Source organism: Globicephala melas, chromosome 14 (assembly GCF_963455315.2).
Source record: "Globicephala melas chromosome 14, mGloMel1.2, whole genome shotgun sequence".
In the NCBI taxonomy this organism is placed as follows: Eukaryota; Metazoa; Chordata; class Mammalia; order Artiodactyla; family Delphinidae; genus Globicephala; species Globicephala melas.
Window position 1 is genome coordinate 41398241 of NC_083327.1, and position 14914 is coordinate 41413154.

The 14914-nt window shown below is 43.1% G+C and overlaps 1 protein-coding gene across 2 annotated transcripts in view; it reads right to left on the reverse strand.

The window, feature by feature from the left end:
• FYN (FYN proto-oncogene, Src family tyrosine kinase) overlaps positions 1–14914 on the reverse strand; it is a 210169-nt gene that overhangs the window by 35552 nt on the left and 159703 nt on the right. For both annotated transcript variants that reach the window (XM_060283318.2, XM_030882814.3), the window contains 5 exons: positions 14386–14482; positions 7639–7737; positions 4779–4882; positions 3669–3818; positions 893–1057 (listed from right to left, as the gene is read on the reverse strand). In XM_060283318.2, the coding sequence (XP_060139301.1) occupies positions 893–1057; positions 3669–3818; positions 4779–4882; positions 7639–7737; positions 14386–14482 (615 nt within the window). The remainder of the gene's footprint in view (positions 1–892; positions 1058–3668; positions 3819–4778; positions 4883–7638; positions 7738–14385; positions 14483–14914) is intronic.

A 14914-nucleotide genomic window follows, 5' to 3' on the forward strand; every position in this document is an offset into this window, starting at 1 on the left:
CAAGGAGATTAAATAAGCCCCTTGCCCATGGTTAATCAGCTAGAAAAGCTTCAAATCCAGGCTATTGAGCAAAAAAAGTCCATGGTCTTCCCCTGTATTAGCCCAGCTATAGAATCTTACCTTCCCACATCTGAGGAAAAGGAAACACCAGAGTCTTATTGTACTGGTTTCCTGTTCTGTGTGTACCTTAATTAACCACATGAAGTAGGATAGAAGGGTATAATCTGGATGGCCTGTGCCCGTCTAGCTATCCAGGTTAAGCGACTTGGTCCCAACGGCTGTATATGTTTTTGTTTAAAACTGTTCTTTTAACTGGCTTTGAGATGCAGCCAAAACAAAATGTGCCCTCTGCCTTACCAAGCCACACTTCAGCGAAACACCCCTGACCCAGCTTCTTCTCCAGAAACAAGGAATCACGTGCAACTTCCCAAGCATCTTTAGCCAATCCAGAAGTTTGTGGGGTACAACTCGATGCAATCACAGTTAAGTTAAAACACAAACCATCAGCTTTCTCTACAGGAAAGGGAATTAATAAAGAAAACACAGTCCTTATAATCCATAATCATGCATGCACTAGGAAAGATGGGAGGTGACGTGCCCTTCAGGGTGACACCGAGTTCATTTCACAAACATTTGCAGTTGGAAATGAAGGCATTTGGTGCAGGCTAGAATATTCCTTGTAGCATTTACTGGTTTATGAATTGAGGCTCATATAGTAGTATCATTTGAGCCATTTTCCAATCTTGACCAGAATTCTGAAATCAAAATCAAAATTATTAGTAATTCACATGTTCCTCTTGGCCAAAAAGTCTTTATTTTCACCTTCCATCTTTGATGTTTGGGACTTCCCAAACAAGAAAGCTAGTAATAGAGTAATGGAGTCTCAGCATACCCATCCATACTTCCCCAAACTGCCCATTTCCCAGTCTCTTGATCAACTGCAGGGATTCTCGAGGGATTTCCCAGACATCTTTGGTTTTGACAGATAGATCGGTAAGCCTTGGCATCCCTTTGTGACAGGGAACTACTAGGCGGCAGCAGAGGCCTGCGGCTCTCTCTGGTGGGGCAGGGACAGCAGCAGGAGGGGAAAAGAAAAGCAAACACGTGAAACAACACTTACAGGTGCACAAACCCAGCCAGCACACAGCGTTACTCAAAACAGTGCTATGTCAGCAGAGAACTATACATGTCTTGGAAGATTAGACACCACACGCTGAAACATGTTTGTTGGAGGTAGAATAGAGGACGTTTTATATTTGGATGACTGCATACCCCCAGGTCTAATAGAGTCTATATGTATATCCAGATACAGACCGCTTTGGTTTCTGTGCTCACTGAATAAGAAAAATGTTTTCAGCCCAACGTGCTAATAACATGGCTTCCGGAACTCTGCAAATACCTCCGCTGATTTCAAAAGGCACATCTGGACCACAGAATGTCAGCACAACTGTCTTTTGCCCCTGTCTAATATCTAGGGTTTGGGGATTCTCTTTGCTATGAATATACTTAAAATTGTAACTTCAGTACAGGATTCTTGTACAGAACATTAGACTGTTATAAACTAGTAAGGCTGAAAATTATACCTGGCAAGGGAAAAAAGAGGTCATATTTCTCTAGTGATTTCCTTGGCAGTTTGAACTGACTCTATTCTACCAGTCAGAAACGCTTGCTTTTTTGATTATTTTCCCTTAAAAAAATCTTTATAACAGTCTCCGATGTATAATTTAGGAGTCTGGTTTGAAACGAGAAAGAATGGAAACTAAAATTTGCAGAAACTCAAGGATGCGAGAGAACTCTATTTCCTATGAAAAAGAGGAAGGAAAAAAGTCGTTATCACTAATAGGTTATTTGGAAGATTTTTTTTCCTTTTTGTCTCTCTCTCTTTAAAGAAAAAGCCTTTTAGAACCTAGCAGTGGTAAGGGAAAATTGTCTAAATGCCCAGTTAAACATCAGTCAGGTGAGAAAGGTGACAATGGATAAGGAATCAGGGCAGTAACAAAAGCTGCAGAGTGCCTGGCTTGAGGCGGACAGAGCCTCACCAGCCATACCCCACCAGAGACCCCTCAAATCCAGGGAAATAAAATGTAGTGTTGCGGCCTTTTCTCCAGGAACCAGCTGCAAGTGCCTTTTTATTCCTTTCTTTTTTGATAGAATCAGGTTCGGAGACATTAAGGCAGGAAATTATTTATGTGTCAATATTTCAAAGGCGTTTTATTGTGTGAGGGAGAGAAAGAGGGAAGAGGAAAAACCAATATAAAAACAAATCTGTCTCAAGATGGATTTTTTTTGAGATTAAAAAATGTCTATTGCTTTTCATATCCCTTCTCTCCTTCCAGCTTTATGATGTTATTAAGGTGCCCTTTCCAACACAATATTTTCAAATGATCCAAACCCTGGGGATCCAGCTGATGTTTGGCTGTAATGAAATATATTTAGGCATTTGAAAAATCCTTACAACATGCAGGCATTCTGAGTATACCACTTAAGCGCAGGGAGATATTCTGCTCCATTTCTCCCAAGTATTTCATTAGAATCCACATAGACAAAAGATACCCCCTGCCCTAATCAACAAGTACTTCAAGTGTTATTAATGTTTTCATTTGTTCATTACTGCCCAGGATCAACAGATAGACATTTATTGCCATTTTCAAAAAAATGCTTTTTTTTGGTGCTAAAAAATTATACACACATATTGTTAAATGAATGAGCATAGAGCAATAGTTGAAGTCAAGCCATGTACTATTTTGGAGTCTCGTCATTGTCCTGAAGAATAATATAAAATGTATATATGGATCACACAAAAAACTATTGGGTTTAACGGGCCATAGATCTCTATCTGTACATGCATATCCCTATCTATTGGTGTGTACATATTGATATAGTGGGACTGACTTGCTAATCTAGGAAAGAAAGCAATCATCCTAACAACTGCACATAAAACCACCTTCTTTAATAAAATGTACAAATCACACACCTAAATACCTAATAATTGTATGTTTCTAGGAACAACAGACTAGTGGTGATGTCTGGGTGTTAGGACAGAGGCTGATCTACTGTTTAAAAGTTTAATTTAATACAACAGCTGTAACAGATTTAGGAGCTGTGGATCATATATGTCTAAGTCTAGTTAGGAAATGGAAGTATTGGTGGGGAAGTAGAACATGATAAATAGATTGCGAAAGTCATCTAGTCATGACAATGAAATGCATGTGCGGCCATTCCCGCTACAGCGCTGAGTGTAAAGTAATGGTAGAAACACAGCACACCCTCTAGGAGGCCCCGTGGAAGTGCTCCCCTGGAGACCACACCCTCTTCCTTTCATAGCTCCTGAATTATATTCTGCAGGGGAACAGGAAGAGATAACTTCCAAGGATTTCAAGATGAAGACAAAAAAACAAACAGCTTTTAAAATTTAACCTGTTGCTTTCTACTTGGGGAACTTGAATGGTATAATCTTTTGACAAACATTTGGAACTAATAATAACTATGGAGGAAAAAACAGTGATAGAACCTATTTGGCCAAGCCTCACCTTGAAGGGCTAGCAAAGAAAAGTATTTTCCTAGTGCCTTTGTATATATTCGTTGTACCTCTTTCCCCTTTCCCGCTCTGGGCCCACCCCTACCCTCCAGCATCCAAATGGTTAGCAGTCAGTTAGAATTCAGGTTACCTGAGTAATGTTGTACAAGCTGCTGAAGTGTTTCAAACTGGGCCCGGGTGGTAATATAGTATCCACCGTTGTCAAGTTTGCGAATTTTATAATGTTTGACATGGTCTCCTTTCATATCATCCCAGTCACGAATAGAAAGTGAATAGGCACCTGGGAAATGTGCAAGGCATTAGCAGCTCCAATCATTTTGAGTACCAATTTGTTTTTTGGGTCTCATTTACTTGAGTATTCTGATTTATAATTATCAAGAGGAGACAGACACACACACACACACACATACTTCCACTCAGTAACACAGGAAGAAAACACCCTTTTCCTGCAAATGTCAGAAGATATTAGCAATAAAATGATTCTACCCTTGAGAATGAAAGCTCTCTGGATTCTTCCCTGTGATACTCTATTCAGTACACTTGTGCTGGTGAACATGGCATAGACCCAACTCCCCCCGGGCAAGATGAAGGGAAGCACAGATGTTCACGGCTGAGATCGCTGCCCTAGTCTCCGTTACCCACAGGGCATCACAGAGGCAGGGGTGGCGTGTACTGAAGAAATCTAAGGACTGTTTCTCTAGAACTGAGCTTCCAATTCTTGCTTCAGAACACTTTTCACAGTAGCAGATAACTAGTGTCTGGTATATCAAGCTAGAAGGCCACTGCTTTTTCTTTGGCCCAGCTCGTCTATTGGGTTCTAATGAGTTGTTACATAATGAGAAGGCCAGCAGATGGAGGAAAAGAAGTCCTTAGTTGTGGAAAAAACAAAAGAAATGCAAAAAACAACCTGTGTGATTGGTGCCTGAGGAACTAAGAGTTTCAGAAAATCCTACTTCTAAAGGACTTCTGAAGATTCTATGATCTTGCATGCGTGGAGGAGAGAAGCGGTCCCAGCCCCTGTTTCCAGGGGGAAGGTCTTGGTTTTGAGCCTCTGTAGTCCTTTTGGAACTGTCTGCAGTTCTAGAGCCTGGAGGGGAAACTGAATATAGGACTCTGCTCACCAGACAGGGAGGATATGTGCCATTTAAACACCCTTGTACGTTAGAGATAAGCCTTTCATCCCCTCTGACTAATCCACAGATTTGAATGACAAGCCACGTTCTTCAACTCGTTATCTTACCTTTGGTGGTTTCACTCTCACGGATAAGAAAGGTACCTCTTGGGTTTCCAAAGGACAAAAGCTGTCGCTCAGCATCTTTTCGGCCAAGTTTTCCAAAGTACCACCTTGAAATGAGATCAAGGGAAGGAAATGTTTTTGACGTTCATTTGCAAAAATGCAACAGCATCAGCTCCTCTGCCCGTGAATCCTCCTCACGTCCGACTCCATCCTTAGCCTCACCCTGTGTCGTTTTCCCTAGCCTCATCTAATTCCCTTTCAATCTATTCCTGATTCCATCCCTAATCCATCTCCTTCACTCCTGAAAAACGATCAGATTTGAACCGCAGGTTATTTTTCTTCCCTCCAGAGATGACAGGGACTGGTGGGTTTGTGTTAAAAGTGCCACCCACATGCACAAAAAGAGAAACCCAAGACCCTGTTTTGAAATGGCAACTGCAGGAGACCCTTCCCACGCACCTCTACAAGACCCTGGATTTCTGAGCATAATTACAACCCTTGGGAAATAACAAAACACAGTCATAGTGTCTATAAAGATCATTAATCAAGCATTGAAAAAATGTCAGTCAGAATGGACAAAGAACAAAGACACGGTATTTTCAGTAACTTCCTACCTACAGCAACTCTGAAGGAAAATGGTCAAGGCTACCCCTAATTTGAGATGACTGCTGTCCCTGGATGCCTGTTTCTCTTTTCTTCCTGTCCAGCAGGGGTGAGGACTTGGATGGATAAAAGGCATCTGCTGCATGGCGGGGCTGTGACCTGCCGCACGTGAGCTCTAGCACAGCTGCAGGGCCAGGTTACTGCGTACGGTCAACCAGCGTAAACACTTAAAAACACTCAGTGTCACAAACGTGTTCATACTCTCCCTGTAATGACACTCCCGTGCCACTTTAGGAGGTATCACATCACAACACCTGCCGACCTTCCTTATTCATCTTCACCTCCCCCTGCACCCTCCAGCCCTAAGCACTGCCTGGCACTTGGGTAACGTTTCTGCACCAGGTGCTGAGTGAGCAGCAGGTGCTCCAAGAGCCCTAGGGAGAACTTGTTGGCATTCCATCGGAATCTGTGCACAGGAACAATTTTTAGAATATTTGACTGTGAAAGGATCCAGTTTCTAAAACGAAATTTCAATTCATTATACTTGTGCATAGCTATTATATGTTCACTATCAAATTCTTTTGTGAATGAAAGAGCTTCCCTGAAGATAAGAAAAGACACGCTGCATGCCAGCTCCTCAGTGACTTTTAAAGGCACAAGATTGCAACAATCCTAACCTAGTGCTAGGTGGTATAAAGGGAATTACACCAATTATTTGTGAGAAATGACTTTCTGGGTTTGTATCAATAACCCAATTAAAATGCAGTGTAAATAGGAAGAGTGATGAAAAGAGAACCACTGGAACAGTGGCGTGTACTAAAAGAATCGTATTTTAAGATAATGGTAATTAATTGCCTATGTAAAACCAAAGGTATTATTTTTAAAATGCTATTTTATTCTTTAAAAACAAAGTACTTAAAAAACCTGACCATTATAAATGTAACTTAAATATACTGTGGGTAGGATCCCAGTTAAGTCAAAGTAATGCTGCATTTTGGTGGTACCTTTTATTCTGAAAGAACACAAAGATGTTTGCAAATCTGCCCTAAAAAAAAGATTCCACACGGATTCCTTTATTCACCGCTGATGAAACACACTCACTGAGGGAAAAAAGGAGCTCAGAACCACTGAGTATTTGAGAGTGGGAAACAAAACAGATCTTCTTAGAGGAAATACAGAGGAATTAAAGACGAGAGAGCAATCCCACTGGGGATCTGGCTGGGGTGTGGAGTCTAATCCTCCCTGCAGTGCTTAAACAAACCAGGGCATATTAAATATCAGAGCCAAAGCTTGGGCTGCGTGGCTGACTTTTCTCAGCTACCTTTCTGGTAAGTCAGGCCTGCCCCACCGAGCAGGAGAGGCAGGTCCCCAAGGTGTCAGGGGGAAGGCCTGGGTCTCATGTTTGGGAGATCCTGTCCCACCTCTTTTCCCCTCGGTTCAGAGGTTAGGGCCGCTACAGGAGCCATTCTGACAGTTCTCCACTTTGGAAGTGCCTGTGAATCCCCACAGGTCAGGAGGAGGAACCATGGCTGTCCCCTCTAGAATTCCCTCAGCCTATCGACCACCTGCCGAAATTGCCATCAGTGAAATCCTTGGGCTGTTAGTCACGATCTACTATGAAAGAAACCACCCGAGACCTCACATCAAAGGAAAGGACCATTTGACATGCATCACCACAGGATTTCCCGAGTGGTAGGATACACTGCATGTGAGTTACTCCTACCTGCGGTGTGGACAGTATGTCTTTTCAGCACCCCTCTAACATTTCTGATTACATCGAGGAGAAAAAGCTCAAATTGATCTTTAACAATTACTTACACCCTCCCCTTTCTCTCTCTCTCCATCCCCCCCTTCTTCCCACCCCTCTCCTCTTTTCTTCAGCAGACTGCAGGCTTAAATCCTTGGGTTGGCAATAATACATGCTCTAGCTAGAATTTCATCACTTTCTTATGGTTATTTCTATCTATGGCAAGTAATATTGGGTTTTCATTTAAGGTACTAATATAAAGTTTCTTCTCAAAATAAATGTTTGTTTAAAAGTGAGCAGGCTTTAAGAAAACCATTAAGTTAATAAGGGTACAAGTATTATCCAGATGTGGCAAAAACCATGGCATAGAGCCTGGGAGACAAGCACTGCCACATCCTCTCACCCCTTAATCGCTCTAGTGAACTACTTCTCCCACTTACACAATGTTAATGGCACTGATTCAGGGCAACTAACTTTAAAAGCAAGTAGTTAACTGAAAACAACAAAACATACTCTTCTGCCTGGATGGAGTCAACTGGAGCCACATAATTGCTGGGAATGTAACCAGTCTCTCCAGTTGTCAAGGAGCGTGCTTCCCACCAATCTCCTTCCCTGCAGGGAAAAAAGAGAAACGTAAGTGAGTATGTCGACCATTTCAATGTTTTGCAGTCACAGACTCTGTGTTGTAAGAGCATAGGACTATCTCCTAGTCATTCTACTACTAGATTTCTCCAAACTCCGACACAGCCTTCTGTGAGGGTCAAATGGTTACAATCTGTGTCAGCGCAGAGAGGAAGCCAGCTTTGTCTCTCATCTCTTGCCTTATTTATGAATTCAGAATGTAGGACCCTGGCCATGAGGGGGCTCTGGTGGGGGAGAGGGCGTTTTGCTTGTTAAGTGTCTCCAACTTACATAGAGAGGAAGGGAAGGGAAGGGAAGGGAACTCCGCCCCCACCGCCGCCCACCCCCCCCCCCCCCCCGCCTATTTAAGAAAAACATTGTAACAACAAAACTGTAATTATGTGAGGTGACCTATGTATTAACTAATCTTCTTGTAGTAAACATTTCACAATATACGTTTCAATCCATCACATTGTACACCTTAAACTTATACAATGTCATATTTCCAATTATATATCCATAAAGCTGGAAAAAAAAAAGCATGCACTGCTAATCTGGCTAACAGTCTCTATTTCATCCCCTGTCCCGAGGCGACCAACATCCTGGTACCTCTGGAGAGATGCAAGCCGCTGGCTTTAGCATTATTTTGTCAGACATTAAATGATTCAAAAGAAAGAAGGAAAGAAAAAAAAGGGAGGGAGGGAGGCAGAGAGAGAGAGACAGACAGACAGAAAGATGGACAGCAGACAGACATTATAGTTGCATATCACCTGAGAAAGGAAGCCTGTTGGGAGGCCCGTTAAGAGATGAATACCTGCCTTGTTTGCTCTCAAGAAAATGGGTAGAAGAATAAAGCGTACAGTAGGTTACGCCTTGCTCAGACACTTTCTCCCTGAGGTTATTTCATCAAGTATTGACAGCACTGCTCTGAGTCTGAAGGGTAGGAGAGGAAGGGTGGGTGTAGCTGTGTGCGTGCAAGTGCAGGCAGAGAACGAAAACTCGCTAAGGGGATGAGAGTCTCAGTCCCACCACTTTGTGTAGCCCAGCGTTCCAGCAACAGCATGGGGTCATCTGTGGGGCTCTCAGTGCTGCAGGCAGAAGGATGTGAAAGGGGGGTGAGAATACCACTCTCAGCTTGCAACAGATGAATACATTAAACGGTTAGAGTTCATTTGCTCAGACTCGCATAGCTGCATGTGACAGAGAGCAGGGGAGGAGTGCGTGCCTCTTCCCATCAGCAACGGTTAGCATGTATGTGGGGCTGTAGCTCTGACGCCGACAGTGCTGCAGAGCCCTCCACTGGCCTGCGGTCAGGAGCGCAAGGGGGAAGGGAGGGTGCACTGCCCCTGAGTAGATGGAGACCTCCTAGACTTCTGATCACCAGAAGCCCAGCACCTTCTCTCCTTCCTTTTTTGGTCCTTGAAGGCAACAAGAGAAATCCCAAGCTGTTTTGTTGTTGTGTTTTTTTTTTTAAATCACTTTTTTGCTGGGCTGTGTGTCAAAGCCCTCAGACAGGGAAGACAAATGTTGGCTTTTGGCCCTGCTCAAGATCCTCCCCAGACTGATGCAATTAGGTAGAGGATAACCAGCCTCCATATTAAATGCAAGCCTTACTCCAATGACCCATCCTCTAAAGACTGACTCTGAGCGAGGTGACGATGAGCAATGACTCCATATAGGATTTAACACAGCGATAGACAAATGCGGACGAGCCCACATGTGCTACAGGTGCAGTTGCGGGAAAGCGTCAGGTGGCACGAGTAGCACAGAATAGCTCACAAGGAGACAGGGTGCTGGCAAAGGCTTTAAAACACTTATGTTTCAGTTGGTTTTTCAGTCTTTCTTTTGTTACCCTATTAAATTTAAACAAATCAATCAAAAGAGGGAGATGATTTTCCCCAGAAAGTCTTTTATTAATAACCTTAAATTTAGTTTATGTCCAGATTTTTATTATGAAATAATTTATACGTACCAAAGCCCGTATGTACAGATGAACACCTGTGAACCCACCCCCCAACTTAAGAACTAGATCCATCCAGCTGTGTGGAATCTACCCTGTGTTGCTCCCCTATCTTGACCCTCTGCCTTTTAGGTTCAAATCATGAAATTAAAAATGCTAACATTTAAACAGTTTGTATTGGGTTCATTTCTACATCCTCCAAAAGAAATACATGCAGTTATAAGTATATTATCTAAGAACATATGTGGAAGTTTGCTTTTTTCTTTAAACACTGCATGCATTTAAGTAAATTGCTTTCGAGCCATTATCTTCATTTTAATGTGGTGACATTTTTACTGCTCTGAAATTCCACTAGATGGAGACATTTCATCATAAAAAATAACCATACCGATCACCTCCAGCCTTTCTTTTCTTTTTTCTTTTCTTTTCTTTTCTCCCTCCCTCCCTCCCTCCCTCCCTCCCCCCCCCCCACACCCCTGGGAAATCTCCCGAACAGTGAGGAAAATATTAAGTACTCGCAGCAGAGGCTTATTTTTTTTTTACTGCAAGATAACCTTCACTGAGTTAGTTCAAATTGATTTAAATTTTTTAAAAAAAGTCACCTATCAATTTTGGGGTACATGGAAATGTTGTCTGGGGCAGGAAGCCAATGCACTTTGTTGCAGGTTGTGACAGCCCAGTCTTATTCAGGTGACGTGGTATTAATCAAGTTATTTTCATTTCAAATCCAGCATTAACTATCTCATTTTGGTCTTGCCACCTAAATAGTTGAGCACAGATTAGAATCCAACTATCAGACTGTTCGAAAGTCCTGTATCAGGAATTCATGATTTTCTCTTAAGTGACTCCATTAATCTCACAAGGGTTTTCAGTTACTCATGAGAAACTGAGAAAGATAAAATCCTTTTCTCTTTTTTGAGGCCATCCAGGGTCACTTTCTCCATCAAAGGAGCTATGGGGTGACAAGGACACAATGTATTATGTAGTAAAACTCACATGTTGTGTCCAGACAGGCTGGTACAGACTCAAGACATCAAAAAAGCCTTTTAAGCAAATGAATAAATCATTTGTTTAATACACTAGGAGCCCAATTCACCTACAAATAAATAATATACTCTATACAATTTATTCACCTTGATTTAGGAAAACAGGATCTTTACTGTGCTACTTTTTCTTTCTTTACTTGAGTTACTAGGAGTAATTAGTATTATTAAAGCTGCATTCCTTGAAACAGTTCTTACAGTCCAGTTATTTCATTAATTCAGAGTTGGTGAGGTTTTTCTTCAACTGCTATCTTGCTCTGATTCGAATATATGATTTAAGCCCTGCCTCTGGTTTAGAAGAGCGTTTAAGTTTCCGTAACTGCTTCCCCTGTGGTTCTAATGTAAACACTTAGTAAAAGAGCCTCTTCCCAATCCCCAGAGTTGCTCAGAGATGGCTTGTGGTCCCAGGGGCTGGGAGTCTGGAGCCCTGATGGAGCCAGGAAGTGACATTTGCAAACAGAAGTCAGCCTTGATCTATGGAGCTGTGGAGCATTATTATAAGTGCTGGATTCTTTCTAAATTTTGTCACTGCCCATCTTACTCTCATAGGGCATATCCATAACAATTTTGTCAAATGTTTACATGGGCTCTAAACCAGATTTCTTCTTATCACAATGAAAAGAACTTTAAAGGAGTCACTACCCTAGGCAGGGAGCACCACTTCATGCTGTGTAAAATGTCTACTACATTTTAGAGTTGCTGTTTCTAGGTGGTACATCGCTAGTCATGAAATGTGAAAACAGGGAATAAAACAGATGAATTCACATATTCAAAATGGGTCAAGTTTAATACTGTCCAAATTCCCTACACTGAGCCCCTACACCAGGTCCACGAAGGACCTCCCATCCCCACGGTGGGAAGCAGTGCCGTCGGCTCCGGGCATGGGCACACGTGCATTACCACGTGGTTTATGCTGCACTGTGAAACACAAAAGCCAGCCCTGTGGCCTCCAGTTCCTGCCTCTTGACAGGGAAAGGAGCAGGCGGACCCACACTAGGAGGTGTGGCAGCTGCCCCAGGAAGAACACAGCCCTGTCCCTCTCTCTTTCAAGGGATGAGAGCCAGGGGCTGGGAGAGGCACGGGCAGGGGCAAGGAGACACATGCCGTCTGGTTCTGTACGATTGCTTTGTTTTTCCTTCATGATTTTCTCTTCCCTGTTATTACCCTTGACTTCAGGATATTGTGTTTGTTACGAAAACCTTATTTCCATGCCATAACCTTGAAAAAGGGCATTTAAATGGCACGTAGGATGAGAAATTCCACTGGCAAGAAGGAATAACATTAAAGGGATAAAAAGCCTTTGTAATATTGTCTTCTAAGAGAAGAGGGTCAGAGGTTCAAAAGCCTTCTGTAAACATTAATGGCCATGCATGTAAATCATGAAACACAGATTGAGGCAGGTCGGGTCTTCCTCGAATGTTTCTCCAAAACTCCAATTGGAAGCCACTCTAGATCCTGTCCAGACTAACAAAGGAAGAAGTCACAAATTTGGTTTGGGCAAGGACCGGCTTTCCAAGTGCCCTGCAACCCAACACGTAAATCCATGTGCAGTGTGGAGAAAACCTAAGAAAAGCCATGTATGGTACCTCCTGCTATTCCTTAATTCTTACCTTTTAGAAGTTACAAGTTGATTGAAAAGTTCTAACCAACCTTGGCATTTAGGAAATACTGCATAAAATTGGGAGGGGAAGGAGGGTGTATTTCAGAATTCAAAGTTAGTAGACTCTGACAAGAAGCATTCATCTGAGCATCAAATTAACAATAAGGAATCATAAATCAGAAGATATCAAAGCCAAATCCCCCCTCCCCCATTTCCCTTCAAACCTTCATGTAACTCCAACAGTTCGGTCCCCTCTGATGTGGGCCTTTCCAACACTGAACCTGACACTTCACTCGGGATGCCATCCCTGCATCCCACCCTTGGCTTTGCCACCTGCTAGCTCTGTGCACCCAGGGAGCTCCCTACCCTGAGCCTCTGGCTCCTCCTATGTCAAAAGATGACTATGAGACACACCTCAGACAGTTGCTGTGGAGAGCAAATGAGAATCTTTGCAGCTTAGCACATGGCTGGCACATAAGGAGCCTTCAGTAAACGGCAGCTCTTTACTATGCTTAAAAAAATTCCTCTGGCTACAGGAGGAGGGCTCATGGGGGGCAGGTAATGTTCTTTTTGATCTGGGTACGTGTTGCACGGGCATGTTTGGTTTGTGTAAATTCCGCAAATGGTACACTTTAAAAAAACTGTGGTAAAATATGTGTAACATAAACATACCACTTTAACTGTTAAGTTAAGCGGCCTTACTGTGCGAGCACCACCCTGCACACTTTCGATCTGTGCACTTGACCATCTGCATTTAAATAAAAAGTTAAAAAAATTCCACCCACCCTCCTGTTCATGATGACAATAATATATTTAAAAATAACCCTGTAACTACGGACATGTGCCTTCTGATGTCTGGAAGAGTCACTGTCCTATTACGGGAGGAATTCCATTCTTGCCCTTGAAAGGTGGTCCTGAGAGCTGGGGGCACCCTAGGGAAGGGGTGGGTTTTACAAGGAGGCAGTTTTCAGGGCCTGAGGCAGTTCCCTGTTCCAAGGACCGCTCCTCTTTCCTGGGATGGGTGGGGTGAGCAGGGCTGCCTCTCACCTGCCCTTGGAAAAGCTGAAGGGCCAGACTTTGGGCCCTTCCACCACCATGAAATCCAGTTTGCTCAGAGAGCAGAGGGCAGAGTAACCCGACGTAGCAGCACTGGAGAACTTCCTGGTGGGCCCTCAGCCAAGAAGTGGCATTCTTCCCCAGCCACTGGGGGGCGCTCACGAGGGAAACTTGAGGTGTTGGGGAGAGGGCCTGACTTGCACACATGGGACACCACCATTTTCTTTGGTGCCTGGATTTTTCTGGAGGGCCCCCATCTGTGCACACTGCCTTAACCTAACAGACATAATATTTAAAAACTATAGGGAAATCTCACCCATATTTACTCTCCCTAAAGGAAGTATTAAATGGAGGATTTCAAAACTGAGTGATTCTCACCCTTGACATTTCCCCATTGCCTGCTTAACTGCTGCTTCTACTGGCCACATTGAAAAGGCATGCTCGTAGGCATTCTCGAGTGGGCAAAACCACTTCCCCTTCCATCTCACAAAGATTTCAGTCACTTGCAAATTTTCATTATGGAAAATGGCTTCCACGGCCTTCACCAATGGGAATATTTAGCAGTTTTGAAAATGGAACTTGTTGCCAGCCTTACATGAGGCTAGGGCAACATGTGAAATGTGAAGAAAATCTCCAGGCAAAGAGAGGCTAATGCGGACAGGCCAGCCTCCTGCCAATCATCTGAAACTAGATTTGTAGAGGGCGAGGCTGGTGCTTTTACAACCTTTAAACCAAAACCAAAACCATCGACTCTGCTTCTATGATATCTTCCAAAAAGCTCCCTGGACATACAGCGCCATAAAATACCGCACTGGTTCATCCACTCTTCTTTCCTCAAGTTAAGTGGCTGAGAATTAATGAACTGATTAGCAAGTGTTCTCTTAGCATTTCAGAGATCTGAAAAGGTGCAGACTGCTAACACAAGAACTGCTGCCCAGTCTGAAAGCCGTGCATGCTTCCCCCTCCCTCTCCAAACTTACGAGCTGTTCAATATTTGAAATTTTTCTCCTTTGTGAAAACTCAGGTCATCTTCCGTCCGTGCTTCATAATCGTACAGGGCCACAAACAGGGTCACTCCTGACAAAAATAAAATCAAAATGGGAGAGACTATTACACCAGGGGAAATTAATTCCAAGAAATTTAAGTCTTCACTAAAACCTCATTCTCAAAATTTACATCTGATCAGTACTGATAACATGATACAGTGTTGTAATTGTGTGAAACTAGAGTCACAAGCTGAATTTATGCCTTGGTCTTTGTAGGGGAAGCATTATTTGATCCAACTAAAACCCAGAGTTGAAGGACTTCTCTCTGTACACTTGGAATGAGTCCTTGGGAAGAGATGGATATTGATATCACGGCCACAACCAAGGGGCAGCAGCAACATTATACTTCAGATTTGCTGGGCTCTGCAGCAATTACAGACGCTCTTTACCCCACACGTCTTCCTCCGTGCAGGAGCCCACATCAGGTCTGGGTAAAACGGACTACGCTTTCCCTCGGCATAAC